Source organism: Haplochromis burtoni, unplaced genomic scaffold, assembly GCF_018398535.1.
Source record: "Haplochromis burtoni strain Fernald_Lab_line unplaced genomic scaffold, NCSU_Asbu1 Contig_3, whole genome shotgun sequence".
Lineage (NCBI taxonomy): Eukaryota > Metazoa > Chordata > Actinopteri > Cichliformes > Cichlidae > Haplochromis > Haplochromis burtoni.
Genome location: NW_024582364.1, coordinates 1,628,022 through 1,649,857, shown reverse-complemented (window position 1 = coordinate 1,649,857; position 21,836 = coordinate 1,628,022). Strand labels below are relative to the sequence as shown.

The window sequence follows — 21,836 nt, the reverse complement described above, 5'->3', positions numbered from 1 at the left end:
ATGCTGTGTTGTTTCTCCTACTTTTATCAGTACTGTTCAGCCAATCTCCAATTGATCTAACCCACAGCCTACACAGTGATTATGAGCCACCGAAACTGTTGGTGAAGAACATTCAAAACATGACCAAGAAAGTTTGATAATTTATTCTCAAAGCAGCAAGATTTTACAAGAAAAATTGACTGTACAGCGAAATACAGTACCCAAGACAGTGAAATATGACAACAGATCACAGATCTCTCTTTCTCAACAGAATCAGATTTACTCCAACTTATACATCAGAAAGACAGCCCAAAATCTTTTCCTTTTTTAAGCTGGGACGAAACATCAGAGAACATTATAATGCCAAGATAGGAAAGATTGGGAAATGGCAAGAGCTGAAGACAACAGGCAAATCTGAGTGAAGAGGAGGAAGAGCAAGACAACGTGAGTTTTTAGCCTTTGATATCATCTACAGTAAGTGATCTAGACTATAAAGCATTCTTTATAAATAATTCATATGTCCTTAAAACCAAGCTTGTAGCATCCCTGACTGCAGACTTTGGTTCCTTCTGTCCTTCTACAGCACTGCTACTAATTACAGTCTAAAGCCGTTTATATCCAAGGAGTAGGAAAGTGTGAGAAGAACAAAACTAAAAGGCAAACAAGAAAGAAATGATCATCCACAAAACAAGTTGATCTCAGATAAAAATCTATGCATGTAACAATATGAAATTAAGAAGAAAATCAATGTACAGTATATATTGCTTAGGAACAATCAAAGTTATATACACCACTCATTATGATATCAACCAGCAAAGTAATATCTTAACTACATGAGGTATGTTTCGCCATCTTCCGACATTCAAAACAACAACAAAAAAAGTAACTAAAAATAACTTAATTGAAAAAATACGAGGACAAGTATAAAAATGAAATGAAATCAAGTCCATTGATGTAAATGTCACAAACTTACATGCACAGGTTAACACGTTCTGCACGACATGACAAGCTACAGATATATCTTAACAAATCTATAACATTATCCAGGAATCCGTTTAAATTAAAAAGACATTAACATAGTACACGGACGTTTCAAAAAAAGAAAAGCATAAACAAAAACATTCCAACTGGATCTGAAACTAAAACTACGAGACAAACGCTTGCTCTTAAAGTGCAGTTTAACGCTTAAGGAATTCAAGAGGTATGGTTTAAATTGGCTTCAGTGTTGGATGGCTGTGATTTCCACCTCAGATTTAGAACCGGTCGCAGATCACAGTCTCGACCACAAAAGTGTTCTCAAAGTGGCGGATGCTGTGACAATTCTTGGTCTCACGCCTCTCAATACCTGGAAGAGGAAAACACGACGCATTTAGAAAATCTGTTCAGAATCGAAAGCGGACATTTGTTCACATGCTTTCTCAAGCTACTCTGCCTACAACGTCCATTTTGAATCAGCAGAAGCCATCCCCACAAATCACGTCCATATATGTACGCAGGGGGAAGTTTGTTGCATCATTTCTGAAGCTCTAAACCCAATCAAAGGCAGCGACGACACAGATATCACTCATCCGAATCACAAACACCTCCACAGAGTGTGTGGATGTGTCCACTGCACTACAAGTGACTCACATAGCAGGAAGTTCCCAGGCTGAGCCCACACAAACACACACACACACAATAATATTCAGGCTCACAAGCTGGTACAGCAGCATGTTACACTGCAGACGCACTGTCTCAAGTGTTCAAAGGAAGACCCTATATGGTCCCCGTTGATATTTGCTTTTCTGTCACTCTCTCTTTACTCCTACACACCAACTCTGGACACTGGATTCCCTGTGACTCAGTGGAGGAACATTTTCCTCCTCAGGTACAGAGTTTACAGCAAACCAGCACACGTCACTTGACTCAACATCTGACAAGAGCTGGTGTGAAAAAGAGGGTGACGAAAAGCGGAAGCAATCCTGCACATGTCACTACATTATTTAACATTTCATATATACTCCGAACAGACTGGAAAAGGAAGTGAATATGTCAACTCACGTTGGCGCTGGCTGCGGCGTCTGAGGCGGTACGTTTCTCTGCCGTAACAGAGCCTGTGAATGAAAGGGCCCAGCTGCCTCATGTTCCTCACCCTCCCCGTCACCATCATCTCCTCCTGGATGATGTACGTCTGAGGAAGGTACGTCCCTCTCTGTGGCAAAGAGACAAAAATGAATCACTCGACTGATCGGTCTGTGGGAGGAACGCTGCCAACAGGAAAGTGGGAACACACTGTCCTTCACTCTCAGACAGCCATTTATCTCTTACAACCACAAGTGGCATTAACAGCTAATCCACTGCGTGTCTCACCTTGACATTGACAAGCAGCTCCCACAGGTTGCGTGGTGGCATCACTAAGGTTGTGTTCAGCTCGGTGATGTAGCATTTGTCCAGTGCGATGTCGTGATAAGCTGTAAGGCCCTGGAACAGAGAAAGAGAGAAATCGTGTTATGCCTTAATCAAACGCTTACAAACAAGTGTAATGAGAGGAAAAAACACGCAAAGACAAACACCTACCCTCTGAAAGTCGTGGATGATATCAGCAGGATCGCTGCCACCAAAACGTGGCACGGGTACGCTGATCTGCTCGTAGTTGTCTTCAAGGTAGATGCCGACGTTTTCCTCGAGTTCTTGCCGCCCCCTCAGAGGAGCATACACAGAGTCCTCAAAGATAACCCGACAATGGAACAAACTGTCTTCTGGGATCTGCTAATGAGATGCAACAGAGCTGTGTCAGCATATGACGTTTACTTTCAGCTGTGTGATTTTTACCCACTGTGTTCAGGATGTTATTTAAGAAAAGAGGGGTAATTGCTGACTAACCTGAGGTATATAGTAGTGGCGATAGATAAAGACAGACGCCAACACCAGTCCTATCAAGAAAACTGCCAGGCCCAAGGCAAGGCAGCACAGGCCGGTTGGAAAAGGCTTCTTTGGCCTGACTGGGTGAACCGACTGCCCCTGTAAAAAGAAAAAGCAGACTGGTTAGAGTTCAGATCTTAGATCTTATCCTACATCCTGGTTCTTTTCATAGTAGTGTGTGAAAGTTTTTAAGAGTAGTTTAAATGATGCACTGCAACTCTGAATTTGCTTTGTGCAGTGTGAAATATTTGTATCTAATCCTATCACACTCACACTGCTTTACTTTCATACCCAAAAGCCAAATTTGTAACAGAGTTAATTTTGAAAAGAAGCAAGTGCCAAGTTGAGATCTGGTAGACGTACGACGGACATGAATAAAGCACGCCAGATGCCCACCCACAGTCTCTCAGTCAATCTGCTGCCTCTCCCTACTACTGTTGCTATGGTGAGCGGAAGCATGCTCTGACGAAGATGCTGGCACGTGGCCGTCTGGGTCTATTCTTAGAGGCCTACTTCCACGCTCCATATTTGCAGATATTAAGTCTTAACTCCCTTGGTGAGAGTTAAAAATGAGGACAGTTGCGTAGAGCAGGAGTCCCTCAGAGGCGGGCGTATTAATAGATCTACACACATTGGCTCTGACGCCTAGCCTGCCATAGCAGCCAATGGAAATCCACACAGCCTTTCACATCCTTCTGTTGACGTAACGAGCATTGGTAAAATATGTCTGCAGAAGTGATAGGTGAGTCATCTGTGCAGTGTGCTAGGGGGGAAAAAAAGACAAGAAGCTTTATGTGAAGTTCCATTATGTGCCAAATATCTAATTATGTTCAACTCTGGGGATGAAGTCCAGAAAGGAGGCTAAGAAAAGCTGGTGACAGATCTGACTTCCCACTCAGCTAACGCAGGTACAAGCCGTTCTGCAAACCCCACTTTACACAAGCAAGGGAAAAAAATCAGTGTTTGAGAAACTACATCTATGTAGTTAAATTACATGTTTGAGAACTGGAGACTGAAAGTGTTGCAGAACTGAAATTGAGACAGAACTAAACTCCTCAATTTTTTTGAAATAAACACTGAATTTTCCTCTAATATATTCATCGAAAGCAGGAGCTATAAAACAGCTAGGTCAAACCGAGACTGACTTTTTATACTGCTAGTTTCGGGAGGGTTAAGCTGCCTTTACACACACACTTTGCTGCTTGATTACTACCGCTCATTCTCATCTGCTCTCCGGCACTACCTGCAGGACACACGTGGTATAACACCGTGACATTACAGACTAGTGCAGTATCCACATCTGACAGCTCTATTGTTTCCTCACAGCGACAAAAGAATAAACAAGCCCAAGGCTATCTGTACGCTGACAGCGAGAAGCCTGAGATTTTTATCTTATACATGCACACTTTATGAACAACTTGGTAAAATGATGTCCTCTTTCTGCCAATTGCCCACATGTATACAGGACTGCCTCTTCTGCAGTGTGCCTCCTAGCTGTGGCTAAACAAGGTGATGTAATACCAACATCCCATAGGTGGGATTGCATTGCAATGCTGGGGCTGTTCCCTTGTTGTAATATTAATGCACAATAAAACTTTTTTAGGCTCAGAAACACTACCACTGCCTTTATTAACCTTTAAGCTTGTAGATAAGGGTGTAATTATATTTTTTAAGAAAACAAATGCAATATCTAACTTTAAGCAGTCACTGGCTTTTCTTTATAATCATGTTAATCACATAAAATCCAATCCCATTAAATGCCATGATGCATGGACAAGGAAAGCGAAACTAATTATATCAAACTTTATTTTTTGTAAGCTATAGCCTATGCAGAAGTAAAAATCTACTTATGCTATAACGAGACAAAAGACAAATGCCGCAGCATGAAACAAAGACAAAGTGTGCAAACTCACGTGAGCCTGAGGTATAATGATCTTGTCCTCATCGTTGTCTTTTTCGGGCTTCTGCGCCGACACTGGCTGGAAAGTGATCTTCACCATGTTTGTTTGCTCAGTGTGTGCTTGCTTTGTCTCCTGTCTGATTCAGTGCGCTGGTTTCGTCCACCGGACCGGGAAGATTATATAGCGCCGGACCAGGCTCGCCCCCGGGCCTCGGTGACCTCACAAGAGCGTCTTCTCTGACGAACAAGCAGTGTGTGGGTCTCAGGGAAAAGCCGCCTCGCCGCTGTCAAAATAAGAGCCGCTATCGGTCTTCGACTTTTAGAAAAACGCTAAAAATAACAGACTGTGAGCTTAGTTGCTTCCTGGTGAATATAATTAAACATTTAAAGCGGCTTGAGTGGAAAAAATGCTAAATTTACCTCGATTTTGAGGATATTTGGCTACCAAGTGCCCTTATTTTGAAGACAAGCGCCCAATATGGAAGTGCTTTCCGTATTTTATTTAAAGCTGAATCTTCTATTCTCAATGTTCTCAACACTATCATCCGGAAATATTGTGATGTTTCAAACTGGCTGATCCAGCTACTACACTGCAATAAAGTTATCAATAGGTCAGCACTACTCAGTAGTAAGAGAGATAATGCTGCTCAGATGTCCATAGGCTCATCAATGCATATATAATATTTTACAAGGTGTATTACTTGGTTAATATGCCATATAATCTAATTTATATGAATGTGGTCACAAAATGTACTTTGTAAGACAGATTAAGAATCTATATTATGCATAAAACAAGCCTGATGTCATTAATACGATTCTAATATACAGTAACAGTTACTAATATATAGTAACATTAAATTATTCATTTCTTTCTAGTGAACATCACAAGAAATATGCTAATCAGTAATATATGCATATTTTTTACAGCCATGGTGTACACACAGCTCTCATCTCCTTGCCTCAGTAATCATTACAGCATCTATGAGTCACTACAGACATAAGACTTGCAGCAATGAATTAGACAATATAGGAAATTTGAGCTGATAGTTAGTGATAGAAGCGTGTCCTGAAAGGGTTACAACCCACACCACAGCAAAGTGAAGTCCTAATGCAATAGGGATGATCTACTCTCCACAGTGTCATCACTTTTTTCCGGTCTTGATCACTTTTAAAGAGGTTCCAGGCGCTTTACACATAAGAGTGGTCCATATTCTCCGGGACCCATCTAGTACTATAGATAGGGTGATGCCTCACAAGCTCCAAAAGACATGAATGTGTGGACTGGCAAACATACGGTCTATAGCCCTAGGAGCTGTGGCTCAAGTGGCAGAGAGAAGTGGATCAATCCCAGGATTCTCCAGTCCACATGTCTAACACATACTTGGACATACTGAACCCCAAATTGATGCTGATCTGAATGTGTGTAAAATTTTAGAAAAAGCACATACAGAAAAGCATAGTACGGATGTGTATACTTGAGACTGAGTGAATGAGACTTGTAATAGAAAGCACTATGTGTGCTCAATTTGAGTAAAAAGGTGGCTTTGAGGCGATTGTTATGATTTAGCACTATATAAATAAGTGTTTACTTCTTCCCACTCCCTTTCAACATGTAAATTAATCAGAACAGTAGCAATATTGAAATGTATTGATTTTTTTGTATAGTATTTTTTTCTCTCTTATTTTCTTTTCTATATGTACCTGTATATTGTTTACATGTTTGAAATAAATTACCAATCAATCAATCAATAAATAAAACTGAATTTAATATAACTAACATGTTTAGCAAAATTGATTGAATGTGGTCAAAAGCTAAACCTCCGGTTATGTTTTGCTTTTCCAAAATAAAACTATTTTCTTTCACCCACTACAAACTAAAACCTTCAGAGTTGTTGACATTACCTTTGCAGCCTCTTTGTCCATATTTTGCACTCTTATGTCTGCATGCTGCTCCATGGTTAAGACATCGTTGTGACACAATTTAAAGTGACCACATGTGTTGGGGGGTCGTTGCTCGTTCACCAATTCACATGCAAATGAACCCACTGCACACAGTGCATTCCCCACCCCACCCAGTTTCCTCCTCTCTGTGCTCACTGCTGCTGGGATCGCCCCGGCCATCTGTCCCACTGACGGCCTCTAACGGCTCTTTGGATTACACACCAACTAACCAACCTCCAGTCTGGTCGGCTCCTGGCAGCGCCTGGGTTAAACTGCAAAAACATGGCCCCCATCAGCAGCAGCACACACGGCCTGGACAGAGTGGATGATTGCGGTGGGGTCAGACCTGACAGAAAGGTAAGATCCCATGTGAGGATTCAGAGCTACTTTTAGTCAGCTTTGAACTAGGGAAAAAACAACTCAGTTTTCCTTACTGTTGTAGATAAGAAAACCTCTGGTTGAGAAGAAAAGAAGGGCTCGCATCAATGAAAGTTTACAAGAACTCAGAGTCCTTATCGCCGACGAAGATGTAAGTTGCTGTTGTTTATGTAGCGCCATTGCTCAACAGCAACTAAACCGATGAGTGTGTTGTGGCTAAGCTAGCTTGTGTTCCTGATGTTTGTTGCTGCAGTTACAGTCAAAGATGGAGAATGCCGAAGTGCTGGAGATGACAGTGAAACGAGTGGAAGGCACTCTTCAAAGACGTGCTCAAGGTAAACCGTACATATAAACCTTATTTAACTTTATTTACTTGAGTGTACAGTATTAACCATAAGCTTAATTTTTTTTTAAAAAAGAGACATATAGACAGTAATACAATTTACAAATCATTCTTCCGCCAAGTAATATAGTTCTTTATAACTAGTAAAACTACTGATTAATTCATTGCTCTTGGCGGATTAATATTTTAATCAACTGTACTGTGGCCGCCACAGGTGCGCTTCGACCGTGGCGCAGCCAATCAGAGCACAGAGTGTCTGTTAGTAATTACACGTTAGAAACTAAGGTTTAACGGTCGTTTCCATCTGTCTGTCCACAGAAGCAGACGCTGTACACCGGGAGGCCTGTGAGCGTTTCGCTGCCGGATACATCCAGTGTATGCACGACGTTCACACATTTGTGTCCAACTACCCGGGGATTGACCCAACAGTGGCAGCGGAGCTGTTGAAGCACCTTCTGGAGAGTATGCCACTTAACAACAACGAGTACCACCGAGTGATGCTCCCGGACATCGTAGCGGACAGCCCTTGCTATAGCAGCACTTGGTCCCTGTCTGAGAGCATTCACACAGCCCTGGTGTCCCCGGCACCCTCCACCACTTCCAGCGACGACCTCTGCTCTGACCTGGATGAGACCGACTCAGAGCAAAGCCAGGTTTCTTCTGAGGAGGAGGCAGACGGTCAAGAAGCGTTGCCCTGCCTAACTTGCTCTAAAGCTCTGTGGAGACCATGGTAGACAATTTAAGGTGGAATAGGAGTTTGGGTTTTTTTGTCGAAACAATAGCTTGGGTTAGAAATAGGCCAACACTGCCTGAATGGGCATCAGATAAACTCTTCGTAAAGATATTCTAATATATCTTTACAGAGCTTAGTGACCTTGTTTGGGCCTGCTGACTTATGTAAATATGTACTTGTTCAATATAACTGCTGTATAGAAAGTAGACCCCCACCAGAAATGCACTAATATGAGTGTGTGTAAATTATTTCCTAATTAGGATCTGTTGAAAATTTTATTTATACATGTCAGTTGACTGCTAGTAGGCTACCTCATCTAAGTTAAGCTAAAACTTTTAAATAAATATTTTAGGGGGAAAAAAAGACTTGTACTCCATTTGTGCAGCAGACTCTTCAGGAGAAAAAAAACCTAATTTCACACACAAGAATCCCACTAACCACCCACCCACGGCTGTTTCCAAGATATTTGTTATTACTCTGCAATTGTGGACCATTTGTGTGCACAGGCTCTCCAAGATCCCTTAGCACGTCGTAGGCATTTGTGAGGTGTGAAATGAGTAATCCACTCACTCCCTCCTTATATAGTCCTGGTTGAGAACTTGACAAATGGAATTTATAACTCTGCTCGACTCGTTTTTTAAATAACGTGGGCACATAACCTGCACAGTCATGACTCTGGAATAAGTTTGGCTTTGTATTGCGCTGTGATATCCACAAACAGTCATCTTTTTCTTTCTTTCTTTCTTTTTGCAAGTTTGGAGTGGTGCACAAGCCTGTGGAAGTGAACATAATTTTAGGCCTGTGAAATCTAAGCATGTCATCTCGTAGCAGTGGGTCAGGCTGCCATTGCTGCTGACTTTCACAGCTCGCTTGATGTCAGACATCACTTCTGTGGTCTCAGTGAGAGCCACAAACAGTGTTCTGCTGCATCTGCACCACCTAGCTCCTACTGCTAGGCATGAATAAGAAAAGCCAGCAATCCTAAAACAAGTCTATTCATATGCCACGTGAAGTGTGAGTCACGTCTTTACACCCCACCCCCGACTTAATAGGGGACACTGGTGAAATGAGAAGAAAAGGACTAATACACTGTGCATTGAATAGTGGAGCATTCTCCTATTTAGCAGATAGAGTAGTAATTATACATCGAGGTAATGCAATCAGGTAAGATTTCGATCTGCTTTTGTTGTTCTTTGTAATCCCCCTTGCTAGAAACAAGATCGACACACTGTTATAATAAATATCAAACGGTGTTACCATACGATAAAGTTAGAAGGCCTATATTTTAAACTTTAAGCATTGGTATTTTTATAGTTGTTTATTTATGTAAAAAGGTGATATTTCGTTTTAAACCCAGCTGTGACCACTTAAATTAATAACAAGCTTTCTCGAGTGCAAGAAAGCACAAGTAAATTATCATAATTCAAATTATAAACTACTAAATGACGACCCATACATCCTTGTTTTGGTCCTATTATTTGCTAAACTTGATGTAGTCCGCTGTGTTGTGACCAGACCGTATTAAAATATCACCGTATTAAAATATCACCGTATTAAAATATCACCGAAGGTATAGCTGTCCGGGGGGGGATGTTCTTTCTTTTTCTTTTTTTTAAGCATGTTCGCACCTCACGCTCAGTTTGAAGTAAGTATGAAGGTGTGAACAAGGGTCGCTTTGATCAGGAGGATCTGCGCAGAAGTCTGTTGTTTCGGTGGTTGGACAGACAGACATTTGCATTGCGAAGGTAAAAGTGACGACAGAGAGAAGCATGAGTCTTTTTACTTTAAAATTTAAATATGTATAAGACAGGCGGCAGCAGGGGCGTTCCCAGGATTTTTAAATGGTGTGGCACAAGGGGGAACCCATAATAAGGCAAAGAGGGGAGGGCACAGGTAGTCAGATTATTTAATCAGAGTTAAAAATCAGTGTAGGAATATGCTGTACAAAACATGGGGCATGATTTCCATCTGTCTGGTTACAGATTTATTATGTTAAAGGTGAATTTATGCAACCTTAAACATTTGTGTGTGTGTGTGGGAGGGGGATCTAAAAGTTGTGATCCGACTTAAGTAGCTTAACAGTGAAGATATAGTATAACAAAAATATAGTTAACTAAATGTGTTCATTGTGTGGAATGACACTTTGCAGAATTATATTAAAGCCTTACTTATTTTGCAGATAAATCATATGAAGTACAAGACAAAACATTTGTATCCAAAACAAAACTGTACTTTATTCAAGTAAACATATCAGGTTACTTTGCTATCCATATATTCATCCAGGGATTTGGGGCACTAAGATTAACAGAATTGTAATTAAACTGCATTTAGGGCTCTGCAGACACTGTTGAGAAAAACTGTAACAAGCTAAGTTTAAGATGTCGGAACATTCTTTTTTTTCTTTTTTTTTTTCCAGTCTGCAGAAATCATCCCGTCTCTTCCTTATTCGTCGTGTTGGACTGGCAAAGAAGGTGCACGACACACTTTGCTTTAAGTTATGCAACATTTTATTTTGAGAAAAGTTAGCAAACATAGTGGAATCATTTCCTTTAAAAAATAAGAAAAACAAAAATAAAAATGTGTATGTCAGTGTCTGTTTGAAGACCACCCCCCCCAAAAAAAAACTTGAACAAAAAAGTTCAAGTTCCCAAAGAGACTCAAACAACAGCGCGGGCTTCAAAGTGAAAAAACTCTTCAGCCACCTGACGTCCAAGCTGCTTTGTAACAGTGAAATTACCCTAAAGTCAGCCTGAAGTGTTTGTTCTGAACAGTAACGAGCTTCAGTCTGTTCAGGATGTTCCTCTCCTTGTTTATGATTGCAACATCAGACCACGTCGAGCGTCATGCAGCACACTTCAAAACTGGGGAAAACCACAATAATCTCTTTACAATAACCACCCACCCTAAACATGCAGCTCGGTACTTTTCAGTTTGTGATGAGCGGCTTTCCTAGTGTTGATTATGTAATTCACATTTTCAAAATAGAGCTTATAATAAATAATATTAATTCTTTTGGTCCAGTTTGCTTTTTAAACTTTTTTTTAATACTATAACTTAAAAACACATTAACTCATTTATAGAGAAACAGTATGTAAAAATATAGCCTATACATATGCCTAGAGAGTGTTGCAAACACCAACACAAGCTTTGAAATATATTAAAAAAAAGAAGAAATCTTTAAAGTGAGTGTCACAGCTGAAAAACAAAAATGCTGCATTTCATCAGAAACAGATGAAAGGAAATCTGCTGAATGAAAAAAAATAAAAATCTAGAGCTGCTTTTAGTGACGTGTCACCAAATGACAGAAGTGTAAAAATTTTGAAATGAGATTTTTTTTAAAAGTATGACATTATGTGAATCAGTGTAGCATATGTGCCTCACACCCCCACCCCCAACTCAGTGCAAACTTAAATCAACTCCATCACTTGATCAGCAATGCTTGTACTACATTGGACATCTTTCCCCTCTATGTTTAACAGCTGAGATCCCCCAATTGAATACAGGCATCAGCAGAATGAATATCAGACCCACAGGAGTCTCATTTACGTTCTTCTTTATCCAACCCGGTTGGATAAAGAAGAAATATACAATTTAAGATTCAAAAAGTTACCTTAGTATCAGATTTCTTTCAACTATAAATACTAAACTGCAAAGTGCACTTGTGCTCATTTGGTGTCTGATGTGTATGAATGACAGAAGTGCCGTTGCAACTCGAGGAAACGCCACGAAATACTGAATTCATCAAACACCACAGAGCCACCGAGAGCAGCCCCCAGCTGACTGATGTTTGTTTGACCTCTGTGGTGGTGCCTGGCATGCGAGCACACTTTCTCTTTCCCTTTATTGGGCTCAGCATCTGGTAATCAAGTCTATATAAAAACCATTAAGAGCCGCACGTGGCAACATGCTACAAAAGGGATGACGCAACAAACAGGCGCAGTCTTAAAGACCAGCAATTCCTCAAGCAACAACACAGTGAACAATTAAAAAGTAGATTAAAATATAATGTAATGAATCTACTACACGTGTTCACATTCTACAAAAATCTGGACTGTTTTATCCAGTTTTCTTGCTGGCACCTACACAAGAAGAACTCACAGAACAGCAAGAGAGAAACAGTAAGAGCACATTTAAAACTGGTCCCTCTTCAAAGGCTGTAAGCCAGTGGCTAACAAAGTCACTCTGGACACTTTGAGAAGCTTATTGTGCCGCCGTCTGTGTTTGACAGTCGGAGGCCGAAGGAGAGCCGTGGCAGGATATTCCGGCGGTCTCAGATTCATCGAGGTCTTGGTACGGCTGATCCTGTACCGCCGTCGCTGCCTCTAAGGCGTCATCACACCAGGAGCACATCTGGAAAAAACATGTTCAGGTGTAAATGAGGCATTATGTTTACATTAACAGTGGATATCTGAACTGGAAGGGGTATTCAATTCTACCTTGATATCTATGGCTTTGGGTAAACCTCCCTTCTTGATCCAGGGGTGAACCTCGATCAGCTCCTTCTTCTGCTCTTCAGAGAAGCGCGGTTGGCTCTTCTGCAGCTGCCTCAGTTTCTCTTTGTCTTCTCTCAGCACCTTTTCAATATCACTGCAGACACATTGAAACGCACAGACACGGTCACGATTCAGCTCACACGTGTGACAAATGCTCAGATAAACAACACTGGAAGCTTTGATTTGCATGCTTATGTTGCACTTTTGGATAATTTATTACTTTTATGTTCGAACAAAGTTTCGCTGTCAGGCTCCTCACACCCAACACAGCAGATCTCTTTTGTTGTGAGGATTCCATCTAGTGGTCAAAAGTCTTACTACAACCATCAGGGTTGGAGCTTCTGTGTCATGATTACAGATTGCAGTTTCTCTTTTCCTCCACATTTACAAACACTGAACACAAAAAGTTTCCGTGCTCCCTCTTACACAGAGATGATGCAACACAACAGGAAGATGAACATTTGCTACCACAGTTAAGGGAGTGTGTGGTAGATGCATAAAGAGTCTGAGTATATCAAGTGATGCTGCCTGAAAAGGATGCATTGAAAGTATTGCATCTTCTTTCTCTGGAAGATGTGGTAGTCAGTCAGCATCCCAGTAGAAGCCTTGTAGACTAGCACTAATCTAATCCTATTAGAATAAGGATGCCAGAATTTATATTGAATATTTTCTGGGCAGTGGGCCTTTTCTGTTATTTAACACATTTATTTATTTGTGCTGACAGATTTCTTGCATTTAAATGGTAAATGGCCTGTATTTGTATAGCGCTTTACTTAGTCCCTAAGGACCCCAAAGCGCTTTACACTACATTCAGTCATTCACACATTCACACACACATTCACACACTGGTGATGGCAAGCTACACTGTAGCCACAGCTGCCCTGGGGCACACTGAGGCGAGGCTGCCGGACACTGGCACCACCGGGTCCTCTGACCACCACCAGACAGCATCATCATACGACAGCATCATTTCTTCATCGTGCAGGAAAAAAAGGAGTCTCACTGCTGACATTGCACTTCTTTTTATATTAAATGGGATTAAATGTGTAGTTAAACATCTATTCAGCCAGTGGTTCACCTGAGATCAAAGCTAGCTAGTGATGAATGTAAAGCAGTTTTACAGGGTGGGTTAAAACTGCGCATACGCTTTCCAATGGTGGGGACTCGGTTAAACATGTTAAACAGTCTTTTAGCAAGCTGTTGCCTTCAGGCATCCCACACCAAGTTTCCTGCACACGCACACAGCCTTATCACTAGTGCATTACTGAGGAACCTTCCATTACAAACAGATGGTGAATAACTACCACACCACAGTGTCTACAGGGCCATTTATCCTACTCCTCACTGGCTGAGCCCCATTCTCCCACTCACCGCGAGGCCAGCTGATAGGTCATCATGACCTTCTCATCTGTGTTAGCCATGAACAGCCACAGCGGGTCCTGCAGTACATACTTTGTGATATGGTCGCTCTGCTCCATTCTGCCGCGTCTTCCATCTCTGCCACTCATATGACCTTTGACCTTCTGGCTGTGCAGCGATGAGTCCACACTGCCAAAGTATTTGCTACTGTTGGTGCTTTCTGAGAGGAGCCAAAGAGCAGAGTATTGTTAGAGGCCAAGTAAGTTGATGATCATATGACAAATTATGTAGTTTTAAAAGCTTTCCATTGGCCTACCTAATAACAGGACATTTATCATTGAGGGGACAATGCTTATTTTACACAGGCTAAATGTTAATTTCGCAGAGTTTTGGAAACCTTTCACTTCCTACCTCTACCACGCTCACTCTGTACTGTGTGGTTCTCTTTAATGATGAGATTTCTCAGTTCAGTTCTTGACACTTGGCTATACAAAGTCATCACAGCATTTCCATCTCCTGCTCTTTAAACATCAGCGGTTCTTTTTCTCAAGTCTAAACTGATTTAATTTTTTTTTAGCAGGATGCTTTCTCAGTGACAACTTGAACCCTCGCTGAAGTTTTTATACTGTGTGTAAATTGAAAGAAAACCCTCAGTTTTTAACTTGATTTTATTAGCTTTGCAAAGTAAGAAGTTAAAGCACATCATTCCACAGCTGTTGTTTACATTATGGATCAATAAAAGGTCAGCTTTTCAGGTGGGCTAATAATACTAACTCTGGTAATTTTTGTCTTTTTGAAATAATTCTGTTATTGTGTGCAAACAGAAATAATTTATGCTTTCTAAAGAACGCTACTGCGTTTAGAAATGTTAAAAATCGCTTGCTCTGTTAAAAAAAAAATATAATAACTTGGACAAAAACTTCAAATCTGTATAGCAATCACAAGTTAAAACACGTGGTTATAACTGTAGGACTACCTGAGACTGCGCTGGCTGACGTCCTGCCCTCAGACGTCCCGCTATTCGAAGTGCCGCTGGCTGACGTTCTGTAGCCCATGGACCCTGAGGTGGCTGAGCCGGTGCCCGAAAAGGAGTCCTCTTGGAGGATAATGTTCAGCATGTCACTGGATGAAGAGTTGGCATCGCTGTTGTTAGCGTCACATTGCGAGCTTGTCTGCAAAAACAAATATTGAAGGAACACCACATCAGAGGAGCAGGATTCAGGTCCTCACACTGAAGCATTCATTACACTCGCAGACGCCGTTTCTCTTGCCGTTTTGCATCCTGCCTCAGATTTTAAAGACTCACCTGGGAGCATGTTTCTGCTTAATCATAAAAAACTGTCATTCTCAGCAAACACTCCTTGGTTCACAAGGACCAAGGAGACCAGTGTAGTTGATTTAAATTAGATACATGATCCTGATCCTTTTCCAGCTAATTTAAAGTGAGGGAAGTCAATAATTCATGAATGCAATATGTATATTATAATTAGAAAAGCATTTGCAAAATACAGAAGATGGCTGCAAACCACTTTTCCTTTCTTCATTATATCATCTCGGTACAATACAAACGACAATACCCCCTTCCACATGTTTAATTGTGAATCAGGTTCCCACAGCTGTGGAGGTCATGCTAAAATCAGTGTATGTGCAATGGAAAAAATACGAAGGTGAACCATTTAGAAGTAGCTGCATCAGTTTAAGTGTGGTCTGATCTTCATCAAAGTAACAATTCTGAAAAATGCATTTTTTTTTTAAAGGACTAACACACAAATTAGTGTATCGTCTTCAGTAATATGAAGCACATAGTTCAAACACCCACAGTATAGTAGACCCATGGGCTACAGGCTTTAAAAACCCCACTGGAGATATCCAATCCAGTAAGTCAAACCACACTGTTGGCATGTGTGAAGAGAGAACTTGACCTCTGCATTGAATCACACTTGTTATTAATCTCTGTCTCTCTTCCACAGCATGTTTTCTATCCTGTCTTCCTTCTCTCACCCCAACCGGTTGCAGCAGATGCCCGCCCCTCCCTGAGCCCGGTCCTGCGGAGGTTTCTTCCTGTTAAAAGGGAGTTTTTCCTTCCCAATGTCGCCAAAGAGCTTGCTCACAGGGTGTCATATGATTGTTGGGTTTTTCTCTGTATGTATTATTGTAGGGCGACTGTTGTTGTGATTTGGCGCTGTGTAAATAAAATTGAATTGAATTGACTTATTTAAAAAGGTGAGAGATGAAGGATGGGATCTGCAGCAGGACGCCAGCGGAAGCTGATCTTACCGTGTGCCTCGACTTGTCAATATGTCACTCTATAATGCTTTTTTTGAACTGAGGAAAGTTAGGTTGAATTGCTTGGGGGAGAACATACACGCTATGTGCGTTGTACAGTAGAAAAAAGATCATGATTTGAGTTTTTCTGGGCCTGGAAATAAACCCACTGCAGAATAACTACAAATAGAGAAAAATCTGTCCAGTATCCAGTCAGACCCCAGAGACACAGTTAAATGAACTCAAGAGAGCGCTTCACTTCAGACATCTTGTGAATCTGGCTAAGCTGAGGAAGAGAAGTCCAAAATTTGGCAGAAAAATATGCTCTTCAACCCACAGCTACCAAAAACATTTGAAGTTTCTTCTGCCAGAGCATTTCTGACCAGTTAAACATAGCATTTTGGGTTATTTTCCTTCTAGCACAACAAATACTTAATGGCTGTGTTGATTGAAAAACAGAGAAAACTTAAATTGTTCGTGTTTTGGTGTTTGTAATGGTCAGTTAAATAAAGATCAGTTCTCATTTTATAACCAATTATTAAAACTGGATTATTCCAAAGTTGCACATACAGAATACTATCCTGTAATTAACTTCCTCAAGAGGGCACGTGCCTCCAGGTTTTATTATGCTTCTTAGGCGGTTTTCATTGTCATGCTTCAGCTAAAAATCAGCGTCTACTGAACAAGCAATAATAATACTCATAAGTCATGAAAAGGAAAACATTAACTGGAACAGTTGACATGGAATCGGGAAGAAATGGGATTTGAAAAGTGCGGAGGTTTTACGATGATTTGCCTACCTCGTTGCTGAAAGCACTCAGCCTAGAGCACACTTTATCCCAAGACAAACGCTCACAGAAACAGGCTGTACCCCCGAAATACAACGGTCCTGGAGGACCAAGGAGACTGAGAGATGGCTAAAGGGTGTAAGGAATAATAACATGATTAACACACCCTGGGCCACATTTAATCGGAGGAGTTTTTACAATAGCAAAACAGAAGTTATTTAGTGGAAATAATTTTGGATAAAATCACTGTCATAACGCCATTAAAGCCCACAAACTGAGATGCATATATAGTGAACTTTATGGGGGAACATGCCACAGCCTATAAAGGGAGCCCACGACGTTAAAATTCTTTAACACTGTGGGCTGCTGACAGATTAAGAAGGATCCAGGTGGGGGGAAAAAACAGGACAAAGGGAAGTTGTATTTCCTTGTTTACCTGATTCAGTTCCCTCTCCTTAGGCTGGCTGGCACTTGCTGTTTGCTCCCTCTCAGCTGCAGTATTTCCTCGTCCTCCAGAGGGGAGCATCGCGCCGTCCTGCCTGTCCACGTTCAGTTCCAGCTCCAGCAGGTTAAGGGGTGAGCTGCAGCGTGATTGGAATAAGCGAGGGGAGGCCTGGCCTTCAGCTCCTCCAGACTGTGGCGTTGAGGACCGAGACTGTCCTTCAACGAAAGGCTTAGGGATTTCCGAGGATGGTGGGAAGCAGAATGATGGAGTTGAGCTGCCTGCTGCTTGAGGAGGAGTGAAATTGGTCTGAACGTTGAACTGAGTCTGACCGCTGAAGGAAGGTGGGAATGGAAAGGCAGCCTGAGCAAAAGGCAATGTTTGGGTGGGGAAGACCCCAGTCTCTGCTTGGTACACTGGCTGCTGTGGTGGAGGACCGGGGCCCATTACAGGGTACAGGTAGTTAGGGAGTACTAGAGCCACAATGGGGGTGACCATGGGGGAGGTGTAGGGAGCAGAATGGATGGATGAGGGGCCAGGAGTGGCTTGAGCACCCTGGCTGTCCCTAAAGTTTTGTGTAGTGGTATCTGTCCGTGGACCTATGGACTCAGCTCTGGGGTAAACCTGGAGAGGGTAGCCTGGCATCACGGTAGGGTAGGCCATGGGAAAAGCCGACTGCGTTGCCTCAGAGGGAGACCAAGATGTCTGGTTAAGGCTGTAGTTTGGAAAAGAAGGCCGCTGCAGCTGTGGTCCTTGATGGGACGCTGTGCTGTCGGAGGACTCGACCTGTTTAGCCCTCTTTGATTTGGTCTTCTTATTCCGCGTGCTTCTCCGTGTGGTTGGCTCTGCAAACGCTCCACCCTGTTTGGGTCGAACAGCAGGTGCAACTAGACGATCAAGGAAATGAAAAAAGATATTTTATTTAAAGTTTTCATGAAAATTTTCCTCACGCATTGTCCAAGTGGACAATTTACAGATTCCTCCTATGAATAATAGGATAGGAGAGAGTAAAAAATATTGTTGTAAATATCATAAAAGTTGGAAGCAGGTGATCTAAACCACATAAAAACATCCTTGCTGCACCGAAACAAATATACTGTGCAGTCATAGCTAGTGGAAATATAACAGATTATGGTTGAAACAGGGAGCCAGTCAGTAAACTGTAGAGAATATTCCCCATAATATTTTTTTGTCACTTACTTTTTTTTTTCTTCCTTCAAAATAAAACTCCTCTAGCTTTGGGATTGATTTCAAAGTTAGTTTGTGTCTGTTACTCTATTTCTAGTCTTTTTTAAAGCTGTGTCACCATCTCCGAAGATGTTTAATCAATGGAATGAGTCATAAATTATAAATAGAGATTAAACAGGTTATAAATAGACATGGACGTAAATTGCAGTGAGCCAGAATTATCCTTCCTGTGTCAGTATGGGGTTGGTGTTTAGTTGTACCATCGCTGCCGATCTGTTCTTTCTGACGCTCCAGGTACTCAGAGCAGTTTGCTTCGAGGGGGGAGAGTTTGCGAAGCTCTCTGAAGTGACACAGAAAGGCCTGCTCCTCCTTCTGCGTATGTGCTGCCAAAACCTGCTTGGTCAAGCCCAGCTTCTTGTAGCACTCTCTCTCCTGACTGGGAGGTGAAAATGCACACGGAGGAGCCGCAAGGTTCTGGCTGGATTCGGCCACTTCCCCTGTGCCCGGTACGTCCTCTATGATCTCTGCATGAATGACAGCAAGAGAATAACTTTAATAAGCTGTAAAGCAACAGAAGGTGGGGTTTTTAATGCAACACAACATTTTATTATTAAAAGCGACAAAGACAAAAGCAACATAGAGAAAACAATGCAGTAGCCTACACTGGAACATATAATGACACACTGAAAGAAAGGCTCACACAAATTGGGAACCACGTTCAAAGCCAACAGTCTGTAAAGCAACTGCACAGTTAAGACATTGCAGTGAAGTACAACAGTTACAGCCAATGAATATAGAGAAATTGGGCTGAGGTATTAAGATGAAGCGGTGCACAATCAGTGAGAGTTTTGCTGCATTTTTGCATAAATAGCTCAGTTCATTTTCAGTCGTTTCACTCAGTATAGCACATAGTATGGGGTGTGATATCCTCTACTACACGTGTTGTACCTCAGTCCTCTCCTTCAGAGAACAGAAGCTATAGACATAACTGTTGGTTTTGTTATTCTGAACTAAGGTGGATTATTATGTTACATGTTTGAACTGCAGAGTAGCTTTGCATGGTTTCAGTTTAAGATAATCCTTCTTTAATTCATACTGAGCTTTGGTGCAGACAATCGAGCCGTTTTAGCTTTTTGCCTTTTAAACCAGTTTTTCCTACTGACTGGCTCTGTCTAAACTCTCTGTAACTGAGTATATTTATGGCAGTTTAGTGTGTTAAACTGCCATAGTGTGTGTGCATGTGTCTTTGCCCCCCCATCATAAACCTTTGCAGTTATTTCAAATAGGACACAAACACACTTCATACATACAGGAACTTGAACTGAAAATTTGCCATTGTTTTTTTTTCCTGTATTGAAGGTTTTGCTGATAAACTACAGCATCACAAACACACAGACACACATAAATGAGCACGTACACATACAGGCTGCATTTACAGTGCTGTGAGAAGCCATTTTCCTCTGATTTCTTCTATTATTGAATATTTTTCCACACTGAGACGTTTCAGATCTCCAAGAGGCAGAAAAGGATTTTTTGCATACATGAAGTAAAAAGCACTAAAATATCCACAGTAATAGGTTTTAAAAAAACAAAAACAATCTGTTGCATCCGTTACAGTCGCCAATATCACTCCAAATCACTGATTTTTCAGTACTCTGTAGTGCTCTTTAAACAGAAATAAGCTGAAGAGTGTGCGATTCACATCGAACAACATTTTTTTGTCTTAATAATCAGATACCTGTAGAGTTCCAGTATATTAAATATGCAACAATAGAGGGAATCTGGTTGGAGGTCAGTACTTTTTCACGTCACTGTACCTGACTCGGGTTGAGGTTTCTTGTCCCCAACATGCACTATGGTGCTACTGTAGCTACACTGGCTGGTTATGGACACCACACTTTCTGGTTTGTTTGGTACAGGTAGGGGCCGCGAAGTGCCCACTACCGCTGTGGCTGCGTCAGTGGACTTTTTATCTTGATCATCCAAAGCAGAGAGACCAGACTGATCCTTCAACAAGGATGATTCTGCCAAAGAGAACAGAGAACAGGAACTACTGACAAGGAAGTGGTATTGTAGAAGAGTCTGATAGAGAAGTTTAAAGGGAAGAGTCTGAAAGCCTTAGAAGGCTGTAACTTTGCATGATAAAAAAAAAAGGTAAGAGGTTTGTGTTATTCTTATTTTAGATGATCTGAAGTAGTGCCACATACCATTAGACAGCTGCATGCTGCTGGATCCCTTCTGTTTGTCCTCATCAGAGTTTGAGGACGTGGTGTTAGAGACAGACTGGCATTTCCTTTTCATGGTGATGGGAACATTACAGCTCTCCAAGTACCTACAGGGATTTTTCAATCACAAAATTAGTATTTATGCTGATAATACCCGATTGTAAAAGTCAAAGACAATCAAGAACTTTAGGAACTCTGTAAAGGTTGAATTTTATAGTAACAATTCTTTCCAATTCCTCCCTGGTAAAACCATGAATGTGGACAGTAACAGAGAAATATGATACAGAGAACTTGCTGAACGTTCTTTGTATCCATTACGTATTACAGGAACATATAAAGTCCCTCTACATGGGATGAGCAATGCTAATGGCTGGCATTTTCTTCTAATGAGTCATCTCTGTACCTGATAACACTGTCCAGGCAGCTGATCTGCTGGTAGGAGTATACAGTCTGATCATTGAAGGCCAGGTCCTCCTGGAAAGAGGCTCTGCTCTCCTCCATAGGTGATCCCGCCTCCTTCCAGTTAACAGGAGCAGCCGAGTCTTTGGGTCGCACCACGGCTTGGCTCTTCTTCTGTACAGACTCTGCAGCAGACAAATTAGGCATTAGTGTCTAAGATTAATATGAAATCACCTCATTGTATCAGCGACTGAACAATTTGCAAAAAATTAGCTCTGCAACCTAGCAAATATGCAGATAATTATTCACTGGACTTACTGGCATTGCTTTTTTTGTTGTCTGGCTTTGCCGTCTGCTGCTCTTCTCTCTTCTGAAGATGAATTCCCTTGCAGATTTCTTGAAAAGTTCGCTGGTAATAGACAAACAAGAGTCAAGACTTTTCATTCAAAATAATAATACAAGAATATTAAGACTAAATTCATATTAATCTTGGCTAAATTTG

General features: G+C 41.4%; 3 protein-coding genes across 6 annotated transcripts in view; 1 reads left to right on the top strand and 2 right to left on the bottom strand.

Annotated features, from left to right (window-relative positions):
• Window positions 1-128: 128 nt before the first annotated feature.
• On the bottom strand, window positions 129-5,040 carry itm2cb (integral membrane protein 2Cb). Its single transcript, XM_014332792.2, has 6 exons — window positions 4,794-5,040; window positions 2,842-2,979; window positions 2,536-2,727; window positions 2,329-2,439; window positions 2,020-2,170; window positions 129-1,324 (listed from the first exon to the last, which is right to left on the bottom strand). The coding sequence occupies exons 1-6, from the start codon at window positions 4,878-4,880 to the stop codon at window positions 1,233-1,235; spliced, it is 771 nt and encodes a 256-aa protein (XP_014188278.1). The 5' UTR covers window positions 4,881-5,040; the 3' UTR covers window positions 129-1,232.
• Window positions 5,041-6,945: 1,905 nt separating this feature from the next.
• Window positions 6,946-11,474, top strand: hes6 (hes family bHLH transcription factor 6). Its single transcript, XM_005912754.3, has 4 exons — window positions 6,946-7,078; window positions 7,164-7,250; window positions 7,353-7,434; window positions 7,761-11,474. The coding sequence occupies exons 1-4, from the start codon at window positions 7,004-7,006 to the stop codon at window positions 8,174-8,176; spliced, it is 660 nt and encodes a 219-aa protein (XP_005912816.1). The 5' UTR covers window positions 6,946-7,003; the 3' UTR covers window positions 8,177-11,474.
• Window positions 11,475-11,590: 116 nt separating this feature from the next.
• The window catches only part of per2 (period circadian clock 2), a 32,613-nt gene continuing 22,367 nt past the window's right edge, over window positions 11,591-21,836 (bottom strand). The window contains exons 14-24 of one of the 4 annotated variants that reach the window (XM_005912750.3): window positions 21,653-21,743; window positions 21,339-21,519; window positions 20,918-21,042; window positions 20,528-20,734; window positions 18,971-19,234; window positions 17,517-18,409; window positions 17,093-17,209; window positions 15,004-15,199; window positions 14,040-14,247; window positions 12,612-12,762; window positions 11,591-12,525 (exon numbers count right to left, since the gene is read on the bottom strand). In XM_005912750.3, the coding sequence (XP_005912812.1) occupies window positions 12,376-12,525; window positions 12,612-12,762; window positions 14,040-14,247; window positions 15,004-15,199; window positions 17,093-17,209; window positions 17,517-18,409; window positions 18,971-19,234; window positions 20,528-20,734; window positions 20,918-21,042; window positions 21,339-21,519; window positions 21,653-21,743 (2,583 nt within the window). In that variant the 3' untranslated portion in view covers window positions 11,591-12,375. The remainder of the gene's footprint in view (window positions 12,526-12,611; window positions 12,763-14,039; window positions 14,248-15,003; window positions 15,200-17,092; window positions 17,210-17,516; window positions 18,410-18,970; window positions 19,235-20,527; window positions 20,735-20,917; window positions 21,043-21,338; window positions 21,520-21,652; window positions 21,744-21,836) is intronic. The other 3 variants (XM_005912751.3, XM_005912752.3, XM_005912753.3) reach the window with 3 other exon arrangements.